Source organism: Patiria miniata, unplaced genomic scaffold (assembly GCF_015706575.1).
Source record: "Patiria miniata isolate m_02_andy unplaced genomic scaffold, ASM1570657v1 HiC_scaffold_1, whole genome shotgun sequence".
Taxonomy (NCBI): domain Eukaryota; kingdom Metazoa; phylum Echinodermata; class Asteroidea; order Valvatida; family Asterinidae; genus Patiria; species Patiria miniata.
Window position 1 is genome coordinate 27,399,169 of NW_024037047.1, and position 23,377 is coordinate 27,422,545.

The window sequence follows — 23,377 nt, forward strand, 5'->3', positions numbered from 1 at the left end:
CCTAATCGGAGGAAGCAATTTCATGAATATTTAGCACGGTCGATGAAAAAAAATATATGTTTATTCATCTAAAAGAAAAAAATGACACGAACACCGTTGTTGTTATTTAGTCCGCAACATACTGCGTTAAAGCATTTAAAGTTGTTGTCAAGCTGCCACGGTAGTCGTCTAGTCTATGTAATAGACCCTAGCAAAGCAATGGTCTTTATGTGAGCCGATTTGCTGAATAATCATGCAAGGCAAACGCCTCTTGACCCCTTGATTTTGACCAATCAGCGGGCGCTTTCTATATCGGGTCTGGTCATGGATATTATAAATAAAACCTATAAACCCGTTTTATGAATAGAGCAAAAAAAGACTGCGGCCAATCACGGTCGTGTCTAGGTTTTGCAGATCTATGCACGCCCGGCCGTTGTATTTTAAAACACTGCATGCGAATCGACCAATCACATTTTCAGTCGTGATTTGGGAATGAAATGACGTCACGAACCGGTAACGTTGACTCCGATTGGCTGACGCACGGCGGAGATATGGCTCCGTGGAGAACGGTTGATACTCAGACTATAATAGCCGCCACGGTAGCCCAGAAATGATCCCTGAATCAATTGATCAGTGGTCCGAGTGACCCTCGAACAGTGTCCTTGGCTTGCCGTCTACGATCGACCAATTGTGCGTGGAGTGCGACCATATTAAAATGCCGAATCCAAACTAGGGAAAACGAATGATCTCATGAAAAAAAAGTTATATCTCGGGACAGCTATACCAATTGGCAAAGACAAGCCCACTCTTTGCTCAATTGTTTGTCCGAACGGTATTTTAAATAGGCCTCGGGCGCCGCGCGCTGACTGATCGCTATGTTTGCCTTGCATGTATACAGCGCGAACAGCGACCTCATACGGCCACTAATTATATGCACATGCTTTGGATCTAGACTAACGCATTGGTCGAATCGTCCAAGTGAGGTTTTTGGGGTGGTGCTCATTATACCTATAGCCTAAGCTGACCTTGAAAGTCGTTTCCTTAATGGGCGATCGTTGCGTGGAAACTTGCATAATAGTTAGTGAGCGATGTTGCAAAACATGTACTATATGTAAACACAGTACCAATGCACAGAAAAGTGGTTTCTGACACGTCCGCGAAAGGCGAATAGCTGCAAATAACTTGATAAAGTCGAGATTGACCAAGGTGTGATTGGACACTCCACATATTAGCCCCGCCTACACTTACTTGTATTCGTATATGAGGTCGTGTGCACGAAATCTAGCGTAAAAAAAAAAAAAACTTTTGCCGACGACTGGACCAAGGCGTTCTATCAGATCCAAATGATTTGCATAAATTGTGGCCGCATGAGGTCGTTGTTCGCGCTGTATTTTTAATACACTGCATAGCAAGGAAATGACGCCGACCAAACGGACAGATATAATGACGAACGCCTTGACTAAGGCTATGACTCCATCAAAACTGCTGAATTATTTATGAAATAGCTTCACCCACAGACAGCGAGGCGATTTCGTCATCTGTCGCGCGCTTGGCTGGCGAGTCGCCCACTTCGCCGGCGATTAATATATGTAGATATTACTCGTGAACACACACACACGCAGTCGTTTCATCCTATACTTATTTGGACCTCCTATTGTTTTCTTTTCCTATTGTTTTGTATTGCAAAACCTTCCGAGGACTTGATTCAGGTCCTCATGACATTTGTTTTCACAAGCAATATCGTGCTCAATAAGCTCTGGAAGTGTGAGATTAAGCATACAAATAGCTGATGGTGTAAACAAATAAAACCAAATATATTGTTATGTTTTTCGCCGCCCGTCTTATTTTGGACTAGCGCCCTCTCGTGATTTTCCGGGTCATCGCGACTGAACACTAGTAGATTTCTGAAGTTTCATTTCCGTTGAACTGCTGCCTGGGAATATGCCATTTCCCCACATTTCGAAACAGTTTGTTAAGATAACTATACACCAGAAGAATGAGTACTAATTCTATCTGTAATTATGTTTTAGACTATTATTCGTAATTTGAAGAGTAATAGGTAGTGTGTTTTCCAGGCATGCTTGCCGCCAAAATTCTTCACTGATTGTTTGGTTCTTCAGAGTCATTTCCTGTAAATACTTCATATAAGTGTCCACGCTCAGAATTGTTGTATACTTGGTGGGATGAAAGGACTTTAAGAGCAAGTAACCAAAATCGACTTTTTAAATCGATATTTTTACCCTTGCCGTGGTAACAGGCCTTTATGTGTTTGGGAAATTTTTGGGCAATTCTGGGGCTTCATTTTTTGGTCATTTTCAAAGGTAATCTAGCCAAAATGCGAAGTAATGACACAAAAGTAGATAAATCACGACAAAGTATCATCCGTACCCCTACAAGAAACAAATAGAAACACTTCTGAAAAATTACCTTTACATTATTTTTAGGCCCTACAATACAACATGTCTTTACAACTAGCAAAATTGCATTTTTTACCCCATTTTTAACCCTCCAAAATGCAACTTGCCAGGGCACTTAGTTATTGTATATCCTTTGTGAACGCTGGGGGAACTCACTTAAGAAAACTCAATTAATCTAATGATCGAATAGGGTAAAGACGCGAGGAAATGCAAGAAGTGGGACAGTGACTCAAAATGTAGGTTTCCTCAATAAACAAAAATAAGAAAAATAACTTTATTGATACTAAAGCAATGACCAAAAGCCAAACCAGTGTAACCTTAACCAAGACCAACACACAGTAAAACTATTAAACGAAACCCAGAATTGAAACAATTAAAAACACAGTGCCAAAGAAAGTTACAGATTAAAATCAAATGGCTTTCAAACCTGTTAAATAAAACAACGAAAAATACAATCGATTAAAATACACTTCTTCAATCAAATTTAAGAAACACAAAGTCTTAAACATTGAATCCAAACTAAGTTTATAACAAAAGATACTTCCAAGTCCGATCTTTAAAATACAACTTTAGAAAATGAAATTCCAAAGAAATAAAGGAATAATATGATTGTCAAACTAATCAACTAATGAAACAACTAAATAATAAAACAAAGTTTAAGCTTACCGAGTCCATATAGCAGTAAGGTCTTGAAGCAGGCAAAACTTATAGAGTAAAAATCAAAGCTTGGGAAGGGAGAACAAGTGTGGGTGTTCCCCTTGCGCTCCCAGTCTGCTAACTGAATTACATGTACATTATAGGGGTGACCAACCACACTACCAAGGATTATGTAAGAGGGTTCATTGTTTATTTCACAGGATTCCTAAGAAATTAACTAAGGGGGTGCTGGAAGAGCTTAAAGGGGAAATGTAAACAGTGGAAGGGCAATTAACTCTAACATTAACACAGGGTCTTTCAACCCCTGCCACACATGCAGTAGCGCTCCAAAATGGTAGTTTTCACAAAAACCTTAAAAAGTGTATTTTCGGTTTTCTTTCTTTGTTTTGAGTAAAAACTTACATAATTGGTATCGTTTAAGAGTCTAAGACATTTTCAAAAACAGAATCACACTGTGTGTCATTTTAGACCAGTGGATGAATAGTAGGTCGTGTAGACCCCCTCCCCGCACACACACACCTGGCTAGGCCCCGCTCGCTCCCCCTTTGACACCGAATTTAGATATTGTATGTTGCATAAGGAAATACAATTTAAATAAATAATTTGCAAGTGAACACTTTAGAAATTACATAGACTTAGTTATTACATCCGCCAAGTTATTGGTGTGCCCACCCACCAATAACTTGGCTTTGTCGGTAAATTCATTGTCACATGGGCAAAAATCATGTGTTTGCAAGCCGCAATGAATACTAATAGCCATATCCATTGTCCTCTGATTGAAGTGCATCATTATTCAAATGATGTCCAGTCCTCCCCTCCCAGCTAGACCCCGCCCCTTGCCACAAAATTCAGATTTTGATTTCTATATGTATATGCCAAAATTAAATTGTAAATACTGGATATCAATTTGCAAGTGAACCTTTTACAATCTACACCAACAGCCGTCTCACAGCTAGCCCCTTCCCCTGCCACCACAATCTCAATGATCAGAAGAGAGCCCCGCTCTCTCCGCCAACAAGTCAACAAGTACAGTTCTGGCCTTGGAGAAAGTCTGAATTATGTAAGGTGGCTTATTTACAACACGGGGCAGCTTGGAATATTCGAAAAGCGAGGAGGAGAAGGGGTGTGTATGTCGCGGGGGTTGGTGGGGGTGGGGGAGGTTTGGAAGGGTAATCTGGACAAACGCATGTATATATATTTTTTTATATTGCAAGTTACTTTTGGAATGAGTAAAGGTGTGGTGAACAAAATGTTGTTTTTTTATATTATTTTCAAAACAGAATTGCCAATTTAGAGAGCAACTAACTCTTATTTGTTTATATTGAAATACATGTACTTTAAAACAAGGATCACTCCAATGAAAACTCCCAGAGAAAACAGCATCAATTTGATTGAGTGAATTTCACTCTGACTTGACTTGGCTGTATACATGAAGTTAGGGTCTGAAGTATGTTTTAAGTGGAAGTGTCCTCAAAATTTGTATTTGCCTGAAGTCAAAAATACTTCCATTTTCAAAACCTCTAACGACAACACTATCTTAAACTGAAATTGATGGCTATATAATAAACAACAATACCTGCTCATCTCAGTCTGTAATGTGGCAGACATTGGTGCGAGAAGCCCATGTAATTTTCAGCTTTCAATCTGTGCCATTTTCTGTACTTTGCTGATAGTTATTACATCAATCACTTGCAGAGCATTAAACAACATCATCGAAATTTACTTCAGTTTTGCCAATTCGGGTTAAAAACTCACAAAATTTGGGAATAAAATCAATAAGTATATATAGTCCCTATGGCAGTGACAATGGATGCATACAATTACATATGCATACCAATAATCTTTGTTCCTAATATAGAACCATTTACCCATGCAATAACCATTAGAACCATTTACCCATGCATACACAATTACATATGCATACCAAGGGCGGATCCAGAACACAATTTTGGGGGGGGCCAAAAAAAAATTTGGTCCCCCCCAAAAAAAGTGGGTATAAAAAATTACGGCGTGGGGTCCGGGGCCCCGAAAATTTGTTGGATTCTAGATGCTCTGTGGTGCGATCTGAGGCAATTTCTGACCACTTTAACCAATTTTTTTGAGGAAAAGATGGTGGTGTACTCATTGCCTGCCTTTATTGCGATGTCACATTAAAAAAAAAAAAAATGGTTTCGTTTTGGGGGGGGCCATGGCCCCCTTTGGCCCCCCCCCTGGATCCGCCCTTGATGCATACCAATAATCTTTGTTCCTAATATAGAACCATTTACCCATAAAATACAGAACCCAAAATGTTATCTAGACAAGAGTTTTGAAAATATATTTTAAAAACCTCTAGTGGTAGCAGCAATATAACCAAGAATGTCATATTATAGAGTAGTGGTAAACCAATATTTTTTTAAATTCCTTGCCATGCAACAATGGATGTACCACAAAATGTGGCCATATTGACTTCTAATGCAATTGCAATTGCGATTTTGGAGGGCATAGCAGAACCCACAACGGTACTATATTCAATTTTATTTGTACTCAATCTGACCATAACTAGCCAAGACAATTGAATGTGAAAAAATACAGCATTATGTACATGTACCATGTACCCATATTACACCCCCGCGCTTTCCAGATATTCCAAACCACTCCCACGTTGACAAAAAATAGCCACACCTACATAGTGCATATAAACATGGGATTTCCGCAAGGCAATATGTATCCTAAACAATAATACATGCTGAATTATTTGGGAGGGGAAGGGGTCGTTGCTCATAATGAGCACTGGAGTAGAAAGAGGGGTGGCGGGGGCGTGGGCTGTGGGACGGGTACGGCCGTTGGTGTAAATTATGAAAGGTTCACTTGCAAATTGATATCTATTTACAATTTAAATGTAGGCAATTACAAGTAGCAATCAAAATCTGAATTTGGTGGCAAGGGAAGGGGCGGGGCCTAGCTGGGAGGGGAGGACTAGACATCATTATTTTAACTAATGGAAACACTTCAATCAGAGGACAATGGAGTGGCCATTATTATTCATTGCGGCTTGCCAACACATGATTTTTGCTCATGTGGCAATGATTTTACCGACAAAGCCAAGTTATCACCCTCAACCCCAAGCAATGCCCCCAGAGTGAGGGAAGGGGAGGCTGTTAAAAGGAAGTTTATGATTTTTCTAAAGTGTTCACTTGCATATTATTCGTTTACATTTGTATCGTTATGCAACGTACAGATTTTAAATTCGGTGGCAAAGGGGAAGTGGCCGGGCCTAACCAGGTGTGTGTTGGGGGGGGGGGGACTGCACGACTTACTATTCATCCACTGGTTTACAAATGATACACAATGTGATAATGTTTGTTAAAATGTGCTTGATTCATGAACAATACAAATTATACAAGTTATTTCTCAAAGCAAAATGAAAAAAAACCTTAAAATACACTTTTAAAGGTTTTTGTGAAAATTACCAATTTTGGAGCGCTACTGCACAAATGATATACAATAACCCAAAATGTTCTAACCAGATATGAAAAGACCAATGTCTGAACTAACCATAGCCGAAGGGAAATTATTCTGAGTGCCCTGACAAGTTGCATTTTGGAGGGTTATAAATGGGGTAAAAAAATGCAATTTTGCTAGTTTAAAAACATGCTGTATTATAGGCCCTAAACATATTTTTTTTCTTGTAAGGGTAAGGATGATACTGTGTCGTGATATAGTTACTTTTGGGACATTACTGCGCAGTTTAAAAATAAAACAAACAAAAAATGAATTTTTGTAGCCTCAAACTTGCCCAAAAATGGGGACAAACAAGTTTAACAATTCTAATTTGGTTAATTGCTCCCCAAGTCCTTTCATCCCACAAAGTGAGCGTGGACACTTAAATGAATTATTTGTCTTTGAAAATCGATGTCTGAAGGCTACATGTCATGGCCATAATGTTCGGAATCTTTTATTTTTAAGAAAAAAATGCGTAATTGGCTATTTAATGTTTGTATAACTACGCTAAGCTTGTGATATTGTGAGCTAAAAATTAGCCTTTTGTATTTTCGACATCATGAATATTCATGAATGTGCTACCTTATTTTAGCATCGCATAGTTAATAACGGGAAGTCTACTATCGCTGCAAGTAAGGAGTACATTGAGGAATGTATGCATTGTTGTTTGTTTTTAGGTCGCTGAATTGCCAATTCTAGACGGGAAAAGCAGTGTTACCGGGTTGAGGACATCTGGGAAATATCGAAAAACACAAACATCCTTTTCCAGACTCACCAAAGTGCCGTTATAGGATTATATGTTTTTCGAGTTCTCAAAATAAAATTCTTAACAGATAAAACTTCCACCTACCTGCCAGTGTTGATACCATCAGAAACCAAGCTACTGCTCCGTCCATTGTCACAGATGCAATGACTGAGAATCCGTCAGGTTGATGGTATATCACCGTGCACACAAACCACAACAGCTCGCCTCGGCAGCTTCGCAGACCGTAGAACAGGATGACGTCATAACCAGCTAACCAATCAGGAAAGAGCACGAACTAGTTCAATCACATTCTTGTCTCTCATTGGTACACGTTAACAAAATGGGCGGGGTTTAAGTGGGAGCTGGTAATATTGCAATCCATTGCTTTATTCGACAGTTTTATTGATCAATTTCGAACACCGGAGTACCTGTGTGAGATATTAATGTGAATGCGACATGTTGACGACGCAATATAGTATTAGAGTGGCCATTACACCCTTTGTGACACTCACAGTGCGTGTTTCAATAGCCTAGATTTTCTTCCACGACTTTTTTTCGGGATTTTAGGTGAAATTCGGAAAGTTTCCTTGATTAGACATTTGAATAAAATACAAGTGTATCGAGGAGAAGGTTGAGTGGGTTTAAATTGTAAAATCACCTATATAACGACAAGTACCAACAGTGGGCAATTCTTGCCAGCATGCGGGGAACCAACGGCTTAGAAAAGGGGGTGGGAGAAGACGACACCTTACTAAAGTGGCGCTGTTCATACTTGCATGTCTGCATGTACACGTTTTACGTCTTTTCCTCACATTGTTGAATCAACGGACAATGGGTGTTAAAAGAGCGACACCTTTCGCCGGTAATACTGGGAGGGAATAATATTGTGAAGATACTTTTAATTTTGTTACAATAATATGCTCTGGGACCAAGTATTGAGAGGGATTGGGGGAGTCACCGCGTTCTCGTCCCTCACCAAAATATTGCTGGGGAATGGGAAGCCAGGAATTTCAGAAATTACCGGCAGTATAAATACCGAGAAAGGGAGGGGATGGTTTGGGGAAGGGTGAGATATATTTAATAGATAATATTGTTTGCGACCATCTTGTGTTTTCATTATCATATTTAGCCTGCTACTCTCGCGACGCTCATCCTTACGAGTGACTAGTATCTGGATAAATAAGAAAAGTACGAAGAAAAACAGCTTCAAAAACAAAAACAAAAACACTGGGGAAAAAAGAACATCCCAACCCCCGCAAAAAAATAACCGCCGCGTGGGTGGATCATGTGCTATAATATATATGTCGTGTTAACTCTGATGACATGTAACATTAATAATTCGGTATTTACAGGGAAACACACAAAGGAACTGAGCCATTTACTACCTGTTTTGTGCCTTGTGTCTGTTAATCGGTTTTTTTAATGGGAAGGAATGATTTTTGCGCCATATTCATCTCTCCGTAACTGTGTAATTCACTGAAGCGCAGTGCTGAGAGGATTAAATGTTTGAAGAGCTTTTCTCTGTTTTATCTTTTTATTATTATTATTCGTTCACGCTGGCAGAGAACGCCTAGCCCTTGTCGCATCTCTTAAGTATAGTACATGGAGTTATACTAAAGTATCTGCAGGTTCATGCCAATACACTCGTCTGCATGTCGGTCATATAATACGCATTGACCAATAAGGTCCCGAGTGGCTACTAGCCATATACGCAACGGTCCAGTCTCGGCCATGTTACCGATAACTTCAGTCAAAGTTAAGGTTGACGATGACTTAGGATGGATAATCTCCTTTTTCTGTATTCCATTGTTTATTCAAGCAATTATTTTTAAATTAGTTCAATAAAAGGTTTTGCCCTTCACCGATGTATAAAACGCTGTATACTCAGTGTGTTACATCCCTAGTGAACGTGAGACAAATCACTCCTAATGCGAACAACTCATGATCTCTGCTCCCGATCGTCCCCCCGTGCTTTATATACAGGCATGGGTGTCTCAATAACATTTTCTGGAGGGAGGGGGAGGGCTGAGAACACTCAAGTACAACGATAAACCTCCAACAGTAAAAAAAAAAAAATATCGAGGAGGGCAGGGATGGGGGATGACGTTGGGGGTTGAGGTGTCCATGGGGTAATTGTAATTTTTTGCTTAGGCTCCGTGTTCAAAATCTACTTGAGGATTTTCATGCGACCGCGTTTTAAGCCTCTTTTCAACAGTTTGAATTGCTAAACATGTATTTAATTGATAAGATGATATTGTTTTCGACAATGTTCTTTTGATGATATTACTCTTTCCTGTATTTTGTTAATCCCCTCTTTCTCCCCCTCTGGCGACGCCCACACCAATGAGTATTTGGTTCATAGGAGGAGAAAGAAGAACCCCCCCGCCCCAAAAAAAAGGGTCGGTGGTGAACCATGCATGATAATATCTACGTCGTTTTATCTCGTATGTATCATTAATTATACGGTATTTGTTGGAATTCACACAAAGAAACCGAACCATTAACTACCCGTTGTCTGCCTCGTGTCTTTTTTAAATGGATAGAAATGGAGTTTATCATTCCGCAATGGTGCAGTGCCGAGAGAAATGCATAATTGAAGTGCTTCTCGTTTCCCAACTTTTTTGTTATTCGTTCACGTTGGAAGAGTACGCATAACCCTTGTCGCATCTCTTAAGTACAGAACACGGAGTTATAAACATAACCATCTGCATGTTCATGTGAGTAAAGTTGTCTTCCATGTCGATCATTTAATACGCTTTGACCAATTAGATCACAGATTTTGGTCAGGTGACCACTGGAGCTAGTTCTAAACTCGCTGGCAACCAATGAGAGAACTATATACAAATCATACGTGGGCGGGGCTATACGTGGGCGGGGCTAAATACAAAATGGTCCAGTGCCGGCCATGTTACTGGTAACATTCAGTTAACGTCAAATTAAATTGAAGATTACTTAAGATGCATATTATTCTGTTTCTGTATTACATTGTTCATTCTAGCACTTATTTTACCTAGAGAACGGCGCTCGACGTCGTTATTTTTTGTGCCAAGCAAAATTGGTAGTCGGGGAGTGACCCCATGTGCAGCCGCGTTTCGAAGTTTTGAGTTTCGCGATCAATATAGTTTGAATTTGACTGGTGTTGCGTACCAAACACATACCTCAGTGACATTTTGTTTTTTGAGAACGAGGAATTTTTTTTACAGTCAAAAGCACCAAATTAAAAAGACTCCTAACATGGAGAGTAGACATTCGAAGTTGAGTGAGCCCACTTTTCGGATTTAATTGAAACCTCCGCACTTCTGCAATATAAGACAGACAATAAACGGGATATTGAAAGCAAACTCTTCAAATTGAGAGTTGTTCTACCGTCGCACACCTTTTTTTTTTGTTAACGCTTGAACAGTGTATGTTTTACATGTAGAAACTAAAAGTCGTTTTCCCCTGATGCAGGCCAAGCGTAAAATGCTACCATTATGATTTATAATTCAGTAACAGCGGAGAAAGACACAAAAGAGCACAACCATTAACTGCCTGCCACCTGCTTCATCGTTTTGACAAAATTGCCAAATTAATTTCCCAAGCATGACTAGAAATGAATTCAGTTTTTATCTATATATCAATTTTTCATAGCGTCCTCCATCCGCTGTTGCCAACGTATAAAACGCTGTATACTCAGTGTGTTACATCCCTAGTGAAAGTGAGACAAATCACTCCTAATGCAGACAAGTCATGATCTCTGCTCTTGATTGTCCCCCGTGCTTACAGGCATGGGTGTCTCCATCAAATATTCTGGAAGGAGGGGGAGGGCTGAGCACACTCAAGTACCACGATAAACCTCCAGCAGTAAAAATATCGAGGAGGGCAGGGATGGGGGATGATGTTGGGGGTTACATCCCCCAACAAAAGTCGTTTTCCCCTGATGCAGGCCAAGCGTAGAATGCTACCATTATGATATATAATTCAGTGACAGCGGGGAAAGACACAAAAGAGCACAACCATTAACTGCCTGCCACCTGCTTCATCGTTTCGACAAAATTGCCAAATTAATTTCCCAAGCATGACTAGAAATGAATTCAGTGTTTATCTATATATCAATTTTTCATAGCGTCCTCCATCCACAGAAGCGCTGTTGCCGATACAAAGGATGGTTGAGCCCACGCAATGCGCGTAATACTCGTCGTTGTGTCTCCGTGTATAGTACATACCAGGGAGAATTCAGAAGCAATATTTCGGGGGCCAAGAAAACTGATGCACGTTCAAGATTTTTCGTTGTACTCACAAAATGCGAAGGTGGTTGGTTTTGGGGGGAGGGGAGAAGGACAAGGGGAGGGAGGTTCGAATTCATTTAAACTTTGACGCCCGTTTAGTTTCTGTCTAAGTCCTATTAATTCGTGTTTTCATGTCAGAGGCAGAATTCTTTGAATACCTGCAGTGGCCCAACAATTAAATGTTAAGTAAAGGATAATGCCCGAGGAATTTGCGAAACCGCAATTCGCAGCTGTCTCCACAGACAAGGATGGTGGGAAGTTTCTACGCTATGCTGAAGATGTCTCCAAGGCAAATCAGGGCGGGCTTAAACATCGCAAAATTAATCCCAAAGTTGTGGACGCTCACGAAAACAAAGCCCATCCGTCCCGCTGCATTGTGAGACTGTATGAAAATTACCTACAGTATTGTCCAGCCCAACGAGCAACAGGCGCCTTCTACCTTAGACCTCCAGGGGCGGATCTGGCAATTTTTGCAAGGGGGGGGGTTCATCAGCAAAAAAAATGTGAAATGTAGACAGGTTTTCTTCTCCGGACACTTGGCCTCTGTAAAATCAAAAACTGGGGGCGATCGAGGGGGTGGGTGGCAGGCGCGGTTCTAGAACCAATATTGTTTGGGGGCTAGCACGATGGATCAGTGACAGCGGGGAAAGACACAAAAGAGCACAACCATTAACTGCCTGCCACCTGCCTCGTCGTTTCCACTAAATTGCCAAATTAATTTCCCAAGCATGACTAGAAATGAATTCAGTGTTTATCTATATATCAATTTTTCATAGCGTCTTCCATCCAGAGAAGCGCTGTTGCCAACGTATAAAACGCTGTATACTCAGTGTGTTACATCCCTAGTGAAAGTGAGACAAATCACTCCTAATGCAGACAAGTCATGATCTCTGCTCTCGATTGTCCCCCGTGCTTACAGGCATGGGTGTCTCCATCACATATTCTGGAGGAAGGGGGAGGGCTGAGCACACTCGAATATCACGATAAACCTCCAGCAGTAAAACATATCGAGGAGGACAGGGATGGGGGATGACGTTGGGGGTTACATCCCCCAACAAAAGTCGTTTTCCCCTGATGCAGGCCAAGCATAGAATGCTACCATTATGATTTATAATTCAGTGACAGCGGGGAAAGACACAAAAGAGGGCACAACCATTAACTGCCTGCCTCCTGCTTTATCGTTTCGACAAAATTGCCAAATTAATTTCCCAAGCATGACTAGAAATGAATTCAGTTTGTATCTATATATCAATTTTTCATAGCGTCCTCCATCCACAAAAGCGCTGTTGCCGATACAAAGGATGGTTGAGCCCACGCAATGCGCGTAATACTCGTCGTTGTGTCTCCGTGTATCTATATATATAAGAGAGAGTTTAACTCGGCCTCCGAGACGATGTTTGCTCATGAAAGGATCCGAGACCGCGGGCTCCCGCGGCGCCAAAATCGCTCCACGTCCGTGGACAAATGCGGAGGGTGTCTTCCGCCGGGTCGGACACTTCGGGTCGTCCTGATTTTCCCTTACGGACCGGCGATCCGTTTAGTCGATTTTTCGTGACTGCGTTTTGCTCAGGAATTTGCCGTCGTGTGCGCTTTCACGTTGACTGCCTGGCCGCCCCCTGTGCTGGCTTTTTCTGCGTGTCTAGACTGTGGGAGGTCAGCGAGGTCAACGTAGGGGTTGCGTTTACGTGTTCTACTCGGCTGTTTTGCAAAAGAATTCGCCAAACGTTAGTATGGGTGACCTTGGTTAAATATTTTTTGTCCATGGTGCGTGGCCACCAAGTGTCCCTATTCTTTCATATGCTTCGCTTGCCGCCCCTGTGCCAAGTGCAACGAATACTCAGAAGGACTACACATTAATATGCCTAGCGCGGTCTGACCAATCGAAAGTCTACACTGCGTGGTACTTCCCGGCTATGCGTAAAACCGTCACTGGCAACGCGTACTGCAGCCTACTCCACACCCTGGAAACGAGGTTGAGTCTACGGTGCTCGCTATTTGAAGCACAAGCATGTGACGTCGCGTGATAGAGTGCTGTTGCTTCCATAATGTGTTTACAGCTCCATGCTTCCACTATGCTTCCACCAAGGCTGAGCGTTGTGAGTTCGATGCCCGCCACGTATAATTCAATGTCGTGTTATAATTTCGGGGGCCTGTTTGGGGTCAACGAAGGATCGATGCATTCACACAAAAATCGACGAAAAAGTGTCCGACCCGGCGGAAGACACCCACATTTTTCCACGGACGTGGAGCCATTTTGGTGTCGCGGGAGACCGCGGTCTCGGATCCTTTCAGGAGCAAACATTCCTCGGAGGCCGAGTAAAACTTGCTCTTATATAGATGGTTGAACCAACTTCAATAAAAGTTACATCGACTTTTTCCTTGCAGACGGTCTCGCAAATTGTAAGAAGTTCAAGTTTACGTTTGTTGAAGAGTCCAATACTGAAACTTAAGTATGACCTTCCTCCATGATTCAGACCGTTTGTAATTTTTTATGGTAACACTCAACATTTTCATTTCAATTGACACCTTTACGTTTTATTGCATTATGATTTATTGTCAAAACTGTACAATCAGCCTTCGCCTGTGTACTACGGTAACCTTTTCACTGCGTTTTCCAAATGCGACTGCCTCACAAAATGCCAATTTAACAGACCAACGGGAACATTTACAGACAAGTTGCCATGGTACATAATTATCATGTGCGTAAATCGACGGGGGACAGGGGGAACCCCCCCCCCCCCCCATTTTAAAGCGGGGGACATTGTTTGGTCCCCCCCCCCCCACACTTTTTCTTCCCGGAATAAAAACTGTAGCCTACAACAATGATTCTATTGCTCAAAATACATGTAGCTGATTCAATTAATCCAAAGTCACAACTTTAAAAGATGATCTTTTGCTGAAATTGGTTTTAGTGGTCAGAAATTGCCTCAGATCACATCACAGAAATTGCTTTTCTATAACTGCATGTCTCCTTAACTATATCCCCATTTACATTTAACTCCCCAAATTTTCATCCCCAACACTACGCCCTACCCGATCTATGATCGGGTAAATCAGCTTGTAGTACATACCAGGGAGAATTCAGAAGCAATGTTTCGGGGGCCAAGAAAACTGTTGCACGTTCAAGATCTTCCGTTGCACTCACAAAATGCGAAGGTGGTTGGTTGGTGGGGGAGGGGAGAAGGACGAGGGGAGGGGGGGGGGGGGGCTCGAATATATTTAAACTTTGACGTCCGTTTTGTTTCTGTCTTAAGTCCTATTAATTCGTGCTTTCATGTCAGAGGCAGAATTCTTTGAATACCTGCAGTGGCCCAACAATTAAATGTTAAGTAAAGGATAATGCCCGAGGAATTTGCGAAACCGCAATTCGCAGCTTTCTCCACAGACAAGGATGGTGGGAAGTTTCTACGCTATGCTGAAGATGTCTCCAAGGCAAATCAGGGCAGGCTTAAACATCGCAAAATTAATCCCAAAGTTGTAGACGCTCACGAAAACAAAGCCGATCCGTCCCGCTGCATTGTGAGACTGTATGAAAATTACCTACAGCATTGTCCAGCCCAACGAGCAACAGGCGCCTTCTACCTTAGATCTCCAGGGGCGGATCTGGCAATTTTTGCAGGGGGGTTTCATCAGCGAAAAAATGTGAAATGTAGACAGGTTTTCTTCTCCGGACACTTGGCCTCCGTAAAATCAAAAACTGGGGGCGATCGAGGGGGTGGGTGGCAGGCGCGGTTCTAGAACCAATATTTTTGGGGGGCTAGCACGATGGATCCAGAATTGTTTCAGGGAGGCGTGCTGAAATGTTGACCGGTTATTTTTTCCAGACACTTAGGCCTCCGAAAATCAATAGGTGGGTGGGGGGGAGGGGTGGGGGCTCATGCAATATTTTCAATGGGGAGCGCTAATAAAATCCTTAAAATCATTCACACTATATTAACTAATGCACCCTTGTCACGGCTATTTCTTCTTTAGGGGGAGACCGTTCGCATGTACATCACAATCCTTCTTTTTGCTAATGCAATTTTTTTTTACGGAATTTATTTTGGGGGCTACAACCCCCCCCCCAGCCCCCCCGTAGAACCGCGCCTGGTGGGTGGGTGAAGGTGGGGATGGCAGGGCTGGTACCATATTTGAATAGGGGGCGCTGTTCAAATTCGACGATTAACACTAGATTACAGAATTGTGTACAAATACCCCCTATCTATAAGCTGCCTCTGTCCGTATTTGGAACAGGCGGACATTAAACCCGTATAATTTTTTTGTTGGGGGGGGGGGGTCAGAGCAGGGGAGGTTAAAATTAGTTTTTTAGGAATTTCTATGCAAAGCAAATTTGACTGAGCTGGGGGGAGTTGACGGTCCCGCCCAGGATCTGCGCCTGACCTCTGGCTAACCCTAAAGGCAACGTGTGGTACACAGCACAGCAACTGGGGCGTCATAAACTGTCCTGTGTCGTGTCAGATTTGTGCAAAGCTACAGGTATTCCGGGACATCGCACAAATCACTCGCTCCGAGCAAGTGCAGCAACTCCAACGTAAGCCTACGACAACGAGATTGATGAGCAATTAATTTGCAGTAAGGGGATACAAACGTATCAGTGACGCACTCAAACGCTAGGTAAGCACACAAAAGGTCCATCTCATCGACTAGGACTACTACGATGCATCGTAATGATCGCGACAGGAACATAACACTGACTCTGAATTTAAACCGCTAACCTGCTGTTTACTTGTATATTATGTACTGCATATTTTGTGACGACATTGTATAAAGTGTTTAAGAAATATCGCATTTAGTATTTGAAATCTGCCTCAAAATCACTGTTTAAAATCCACGAAAGCTTGGAAATATAAAGAAATGCGACTTGTCAGGTTTGTTTATGTTTAATGAAATGGCATGTTTACGAACAAATGTTCTTACATTTTGAAGTGCCAGTATTTGTACATGTATTTTCAAATGTGTTAAGAATGATTCTTATTTGAAGGAAGTACGCCAAGAAAGACAACTGCATCCCCAAAAAAGGGAAATATTAATGGAGCTGTTATAAAATAAAATTTGCAAATTTTGTTGCTCGAAGATTAAGCAGTTATTCAAGTGTTTCTGTTTCCTTAGCTCGTTTTCCGCTTCATTAGTTTGTACGAAAGGAGAGGTGGAGATGTTACCTTCCCAAAATAATGGAGAGGTGATGTCTCCCTGCTCCATTCCTGCAAAATAATGAAGCGCTGAAACAATAGCATGACGTCACAGGTGGACGTTAACAATGTTTAACCTCCACCTGTGACGTAACTTTGGTCTGATGCGTCAGGTCGCATGGTCAAAAATAGTTCGGTCGCCCCTGCTTATGAGATTTTCGCCCCAATTCGATTCGGAACCTGTCTAGGAATGTGCCCTTTGCGTAAATGTATTGCACCATCTCTCCCCTAAATCTAATTGTTTTATACGGCCACATCATCCTGACGTTACTTTAATGCCCATCTATAACAATTCCCTCTCTATGCACATACCAAGTTTCAAGCCAATCGGACTGGTACTTCAGAAGATAAAGGGCTTAAAAAATCGCAATTAATGTTACATTACTTGGCGTTTGCTTGTGGTGTAAATCGAGGACACACACGTGCAACATCATCGGTGAATCGACGACAGGAACCAAATCAAGGATGACCTCGATTAGAAAACGTGTACAAAACCAATGAGAGCTGTTTCGAAAAAAGTTAATGTACAAACAAAGGAAAAGGAAAGAGGAACTCAAGAAAATGCTCGATGTACACCATAAACAACGTGGGAGCACATGATGATGTTATCATTACGTCAGTGTTCGGTAATCGTATTCCGGTGGTAGTATATGTGTATGAAAAAAAATGAGGTCAATCAGATTTGTAAAAGTGTAAAAAAATGTCTGTAGCAACAAACGTGTACGAAATCTATGTAGAAAAGAGGGGGAAAACACTAGACAATTTCGGCTCGTTGCCGGAGCAGGTAACTTATTACTCTGCGCATTGAAATAATGATGCTATAGTTGGGGCTGAATACTTTGATTTTGATCTGCTCCATTTTGAGCAATATCTCAGGAAACCGTGAGCAGCGCATGAAAGCGGGTAATGCATGAACCATCGAGAAATCCTGACTGATTGTGCCGTTTTCGATTTAACAAAATATCGTCTCAAAAAGCAACAAGAAATCCAAGTTGTAAAAAGCCAGAAATCGATATGTTAATGTGCGGCACCGGATGGGAACTGAAGCTTCTTCTGGTAATAAACAACCCGTGAAGCAATCAAGGTTTGTCTAGATATGGCCATCCCATAAACACTAGAAGCAATGAATCCATAGAAAACGATATGCAGCGAGTTACAATCCGCACAAAATTAATATTGCAGATTGCAATTTGATTTTACGTTAAAGAACTGTTGTACCAAGGAGCGAACAATTTGTCAGGCTTTGCTACTCCAGCAAAAGGGCGGATGGGGGGAGAAGGGGGCTAACATCCCCCCACCCCAGAAAAAAAAAACTAAATGGATATATTAAACGAACCCAATTTTTTTTCTTGTTAAGTGACGTCGCAATGAAGGCAGGCTCTGCGTCCATTATCTTTTTTCAAAACAATTGATTATAGTGGTCAGAAATTGCCTCAGATCCCACCACAGAGCATCTAGAATCCCCCCCCCCCCTTAAAAAAAAAAAAAAAAACCGGGGCCCTTGAGCGGGCCCAGAACCCCACGCTGTAATTTGTTTTGACCGATTTTTTTTGGCCCCCGAAAAAAATTGTGTTCTGGATACGCCCTTGCTCCAGCAGGGGCGGACAAAGGACTTTTGGTAAGGAGGGTCAGACCCATTAGATTGCTTTTATGTCCGATTGTTGCGGACAGACAGACATAAAGATGATTATTTTTATTATAATTTTTATTATTTTTGTGTGTGTGTCAAAACAGGGAAGGGGGGGGTTCGACCCCCAAACCCCTCTTTGGATCCGCGCCTGTCACGGTCCAGCTTCTCAATGCCAGGTATTCAACACATTTACGGGTTCCGAATTTATAAAGCTAAACACTTTTATTAAAATCTAATAGACAAAACATTAGTGCTTTGCTTAATATACATAGATTTATTTTTTGAAATTAGCAAAACAAACATATTTGAACCGACAATGTCTGAGAGTTACCATCATTGTAATAGATTGAAACTAACACACTCGAACTGTTGACGAACCCTGCGTAAAGGCCGGTTCATACTCAGCACAAAAGCGAATGCGAACGTGGAAATGTGACATCACGGTAAGTATTCGTGCTGCGAGTTCAAAAAGGTGAACACATTTAAACTTGCAAATTCACTTGATCAAATTTTCTTTGCATTTGCATTCGCGTAAAGAGTGAACCCGCCTTCAATATTGCATTTTTTCCCCGAACAAAGTGTCTTTTTTTTTTTTCTCAATTACTAAGGCATATTATACAAAACAACAATCACGATTTCAGGTGCATTGATGTCGTAATTTTGATTGCGTTAAATATGAAATTTGTCACTTCAGTGTCATGACATTTTGTTGCATTCAAATAATTCAATATAATTCCAGATATTTAGTTTGCTTATCAGTACCATGGCATTGCATTCCCCGACTTAACGAATTCGGATTATACAGAGCTAAGCAATATTTTAACATTTAAGTATGACTGTACTTAAACTGTTTTCAAGACCAAAAACGAAATAAGGAGTAACACGAAAACATTTGAACCGAAAGGTTTTTAAAATACCCTCAAAAGATTGAGACAAACTCTCATACTAAAAAGGTGTTATGTACCTCTATGGAAATGGACATTTTCACCGAACACAATTTTAAAATGGGTACTTGTTTTCCTTTCTTACACACTTAGCACACAACCAATGCGTTATTCAAATGTATTTGTTTTGCGTAATTTTGAACGCGTTAAATAGTCAAATCTGTTATAATAAGTGCCACAATTATCAATATTGGTGCATTGAAATAATTAATGATAATAAAAGATACAATTGATTTGCTAACACTGTGTTTATACGGTACAAGTATTTACAATATATATTTATGTGAACAAGGATTCTCTACATACATATTGTATTGAAATGTATGTCTAGGTCACAACTAAGGTCAACCGAAACTTATAATTTGATATAAATGTACAGTCAACCCGAATCTGCATCCGTACTGATGGCATCACACTTTGTTTACGTGTGTGCTTTTCTGTGATTCTACGAAACCGTCATTCCAACCAGGTTCCCATATGAAAGCACACATGTAAACAGAGTTCGACGTCATCAGTACATATAGGCTTATTGTTCAGGTGTTTTGGTTGTGTCCTTGTTTTTGTTGATATTTTTCCTGTTTTCCATTTGTTTGTTTGTGTTTCTGTTTGTTTGCTTTTACTGTTATCTCCTTTCTAGCTTTGTGTTTACAGCGGCGAGGTTCAAAGACAAACTCTAATTAAGCTTATTACATCAATAATAAAATTGAATTTCAAAACACACGCTATTTTTAAGCAAAAATTGTTCGAAAGAATTCTTGGGAAAAAGGCATACACCTGTGCTATGGCATATCATATGGCTTATCAAGTTGGTCATAATTACATGTATGCGATATGGGTTTTTGAATCGATTTCAAACGGTTAACATTTGTTACCCAATAATTGCAACCCGGACTCCGAATCGTGTGCATATTATTCAGTGGTTACATATTTCACATTATGTTTATTAGTATGACTGTCACGACCTTATTGAATTATCCTCTTCTGAATATCACCCCCAAAAAGGTCATAGTTCTATCGCACTCATGTTGCCGTAGACGCTATGCCTTCAAGCTACCTCAAATATGTTCTTTGTTGTTTTTATCTAGTAACACTAAAACACAATCGTCTATTTATGCCTGTCCAAGCGGTACCAAACCATTGCCGTCTGGCTCTGACTTAATGCGTTTGGCCAAATCTATATTGTAATGCCATCTTGCCAAAACGAAAGATCAAAATACCACTGATTCAGCCCAATCAATCACGGCGACATCCAAGCAACTCAAATTGCAGACGGACCCAGCCTTGCCATTCGGTAGGCTCAATGCGCACTACGGTCGCCACCACACTCTCATCAAACATGTTAGTGACCGGGGTGTTGGCATCAGTGTTACCCGTGAACACCTGCAACAGAAGCATATCAATACAGGGTTTATCTTTAGAACTGTAAAAATATTGGAAGAAGGGAGACACTTTCTTGGATATTAGTTGTAAACAAAACGTTTATAATTTTATCAGTACCGTACGTACTTCGTCGGGGAGGGTCAAGGATGCACTCCTGCACTTTTCGGCGCACGTGGGTACTCTTCAAATCGAACATTTTTGGCTTTTCCGCAAAAAAGCGGAAAAGCCTTTCTTTTTGTTCTCATTTTTTTTCTTTCTTCTTCTTCTTCTTTTTGTCGCCTAAATCCCATAGACTTTGTACACGTTTTTTCTCAGTGCCACTTTTGACATTTATCTTTGTCATACGTCATTCAAAGTTAGCATAGTCATAGTCCATATAGCAGAGATGTGCCCCGAAGAGTGACGTCATGGTGACGTCATCGACTAATTTATTACGGATTTTTGAATATTTAATTTTTCCCATAGACTTTGTACACAGAAATTTTAAAAAAATTGTCGCTTTTCAAAGGGCATTTTCGACTCTTTGCCAGTTATTCATTTACACCACTCTTTGTCCAAGCAAAGACCCTAATTCAAACAACATTGTGGAATGATGACGTCATGATGACGTCATCCTGTGTTTATTTATAGGCAATTAAATTGTGACACTTTTAATATTTAAAAATGCATAAGAAATCAACCGTACGCGTCCGCAGCATTCCGTTGCCGGCAAGTGGTAGAGTAGGTTGAGGTCTTCATTTCATTCAGTGTGCGTGAAATCACGTGACCCTTGCTTCCGGTCGAAAATGGCCAAAACAGGAAGTGGCATATTATTTAAAAGTGGTAATAGATATGAACTTGCTTTTAACAGTGTTAGTCTCTTGGCTGATAGTATTCCTTAAATCATCTACCGATGACGTCATGCAATCTTCGAGCGCCCTCTAGCGACAGGTTGAAAATTTACAAAAATGTATTTTGCATAGATGTCTGTGGTGAAGTTTGTCGGAATCGCCTAAATATCGGTGTATATGATGATCTTGACCCACTTAAGACGTGTGCGAAGTTTTAGGCGTATGACGTCATCAGACCGGAAGTTCCGTTGAAATGACCTTTTCTTTTTCAAAAATTGCTAACAAATCAATCCGTACAGATATAATCTTGAATTGCCCAGTAAATGATAGCGTAAACATTTGCCTCAACAGTGCCAAGTTCCCAGATTGTCAAATTGTTCACACAGTTGACGCGACGTCGGCAAAAAATACCCTTACGCAAGTTGCGGTAGAGAGCTGTAAAACATGCACTCGACTTCCACAATGTGTATAGCACATGCACGTACGTACATACATCGTATGTCAGTCAGCCCGCAGCGCACATGTTGCTGAGGTCAAATCCTGTCCACAGTGACCGTTTTAGCCGATTTTCGGCTAACTTTAACAGATTTTATGTTCATGCATAGTCAGGGACGTATTATTGATAAAAAAAACATAATGCGGAAAAGCCCTATGTTCTGTTGCAAACAGACATAGATCTCTAGTTTTGTTTCGTTTTATTGGTAAAATTGGATAAAAGAGGGATAGGGTAATTCCACTCGTAGCGGTTGACGGGTATGCAGATGGTTTGATTTGGTAATACAAAAAGGGGGGCCAAAAAGATCGAAAATTTTGATAAATGTACCTTGGCGTTTCCGTTTGCATCTGTCTCATATGTCATTTCAGATTCGGACTGCTCCCTAAAGGCCACTTTATACTTCTTTACATATCCAGTGTACTGCCCGATCTTCTGGCTTTTTGTGATGACGCCCGACACAACAATACTGGTAGCCAGGTCCACCTCGATCCAGGAACCGTCATTGCTGTGTACACAGAGTAGATGGAGGTGGGGAACAATGAAATAAACATGCTCCGCAAAAAAAACACGCTTTGATGAGAAGAGTCATTGGCAAAAACTGAGCGAGATTAAACTATTGAAGCCTTTTCGAAACTTTTAATATGAACGTGTCAACACGTTTTATATTAATGTTACTTGAGCTCATTCAAGGTTTATCAGTACAAGTTTGACTTTCATCCGATTTTTTTTCCAATTGCTATCTTTCTACCAATGCAAAACTTACTCAATTTAGAATGAGACATTGAACAAAAGTATCGGTCTTCTTTTATTTAAGGAATAATTACGAAACAAATGTCCAATTTATTGCTGCCTGAAAACAATTAAGTTGCCTCAGGGTAGCCTGGTTTCCTCCCCTCCTATTAGATTTGATAGTGTAGGGACCAGAAAACCAGGCTTGCAGGGCAACCTTTAGAAAACCAGTATTTGAGGGAGTTGACATATTAGATTAACAAACAGTAGTTTATTACGTTCAATAAACTACTTCGCCTGCCATGAGTAAAATCAAATCAGATTGAATGAAAAGTCATTCGTCTTTGTATAAGGTTTTATACATGGATGTATTAAAAGTGTTGGGTGCAGTTTGTGGTAGTTCAAGATGGTTTCCTTTGATGCTTACCTCGATGGTGCCCATATACTGCCACTGTTCAGCCGGCCTTTCTGGGGTGTGCAACAGTCAGGATAGTCGGTGTTCACCCAAACGCTGGACGCCGTGATGTGATCATCAGCGATTGTCTCGTCTTCCATACCAAGAGGCTCTGAACACTCAGTTTGTGCTGTCAAGCGTGAAAATAAATCATATCAATGTATAAGTGTCCACTA

At 40.9% G+C, this 23,377-nt stretch overlaps 1 protein-coding gene and 1 long non-coding RNA gene across 2 annotated transcripts in view; both read right to left on the minus strand.

Moving 5' to 3' along the window:
- Positions 1-22,997, minus strand: part of LOC119732544 — a 37,105-nt gene extending 14,108 nt beyond the window's left edge. The window contains exons 1-5 of the mRNA XM_038206108.1: positions 22,888-22,997; positions 22,346-22,523; positions 20,588-20,692; positions 8,440-8,452; positions 7,387-7,551 (exon numbers count right to left, since the gene is read on the minus strand). Of these exons, the coding sequence (XP_038062036.1) occupies positions 7,387-7,551; positions 8,440-8,452; positions 20,588-20,692; positions 22,346-22,523; positions 22,888-22,997 (571 nt within the window). The remainder of the gene's footprint in view (positions 1-7,386; positions 7,552-8,439; positions 8,453-20,587; positions 20,693-22,345; positions 22,524-22,887) is intronic.
- On the minus strand, positions 2,634-3,155 carry LOC119727398. Its single transcript, XR_005270942.1, has 2 exons — positions 3,063-3,155; positions 2,634-2,823 (listed from the first exon to the last, which is right to left on the minus strand). It is a non-coding gene; the product is annotated as an uncharacterized LOC119727398 (long non-coding RNA).
- Positions 22,998-23,377: the final 380 nt, after the last annotated feature.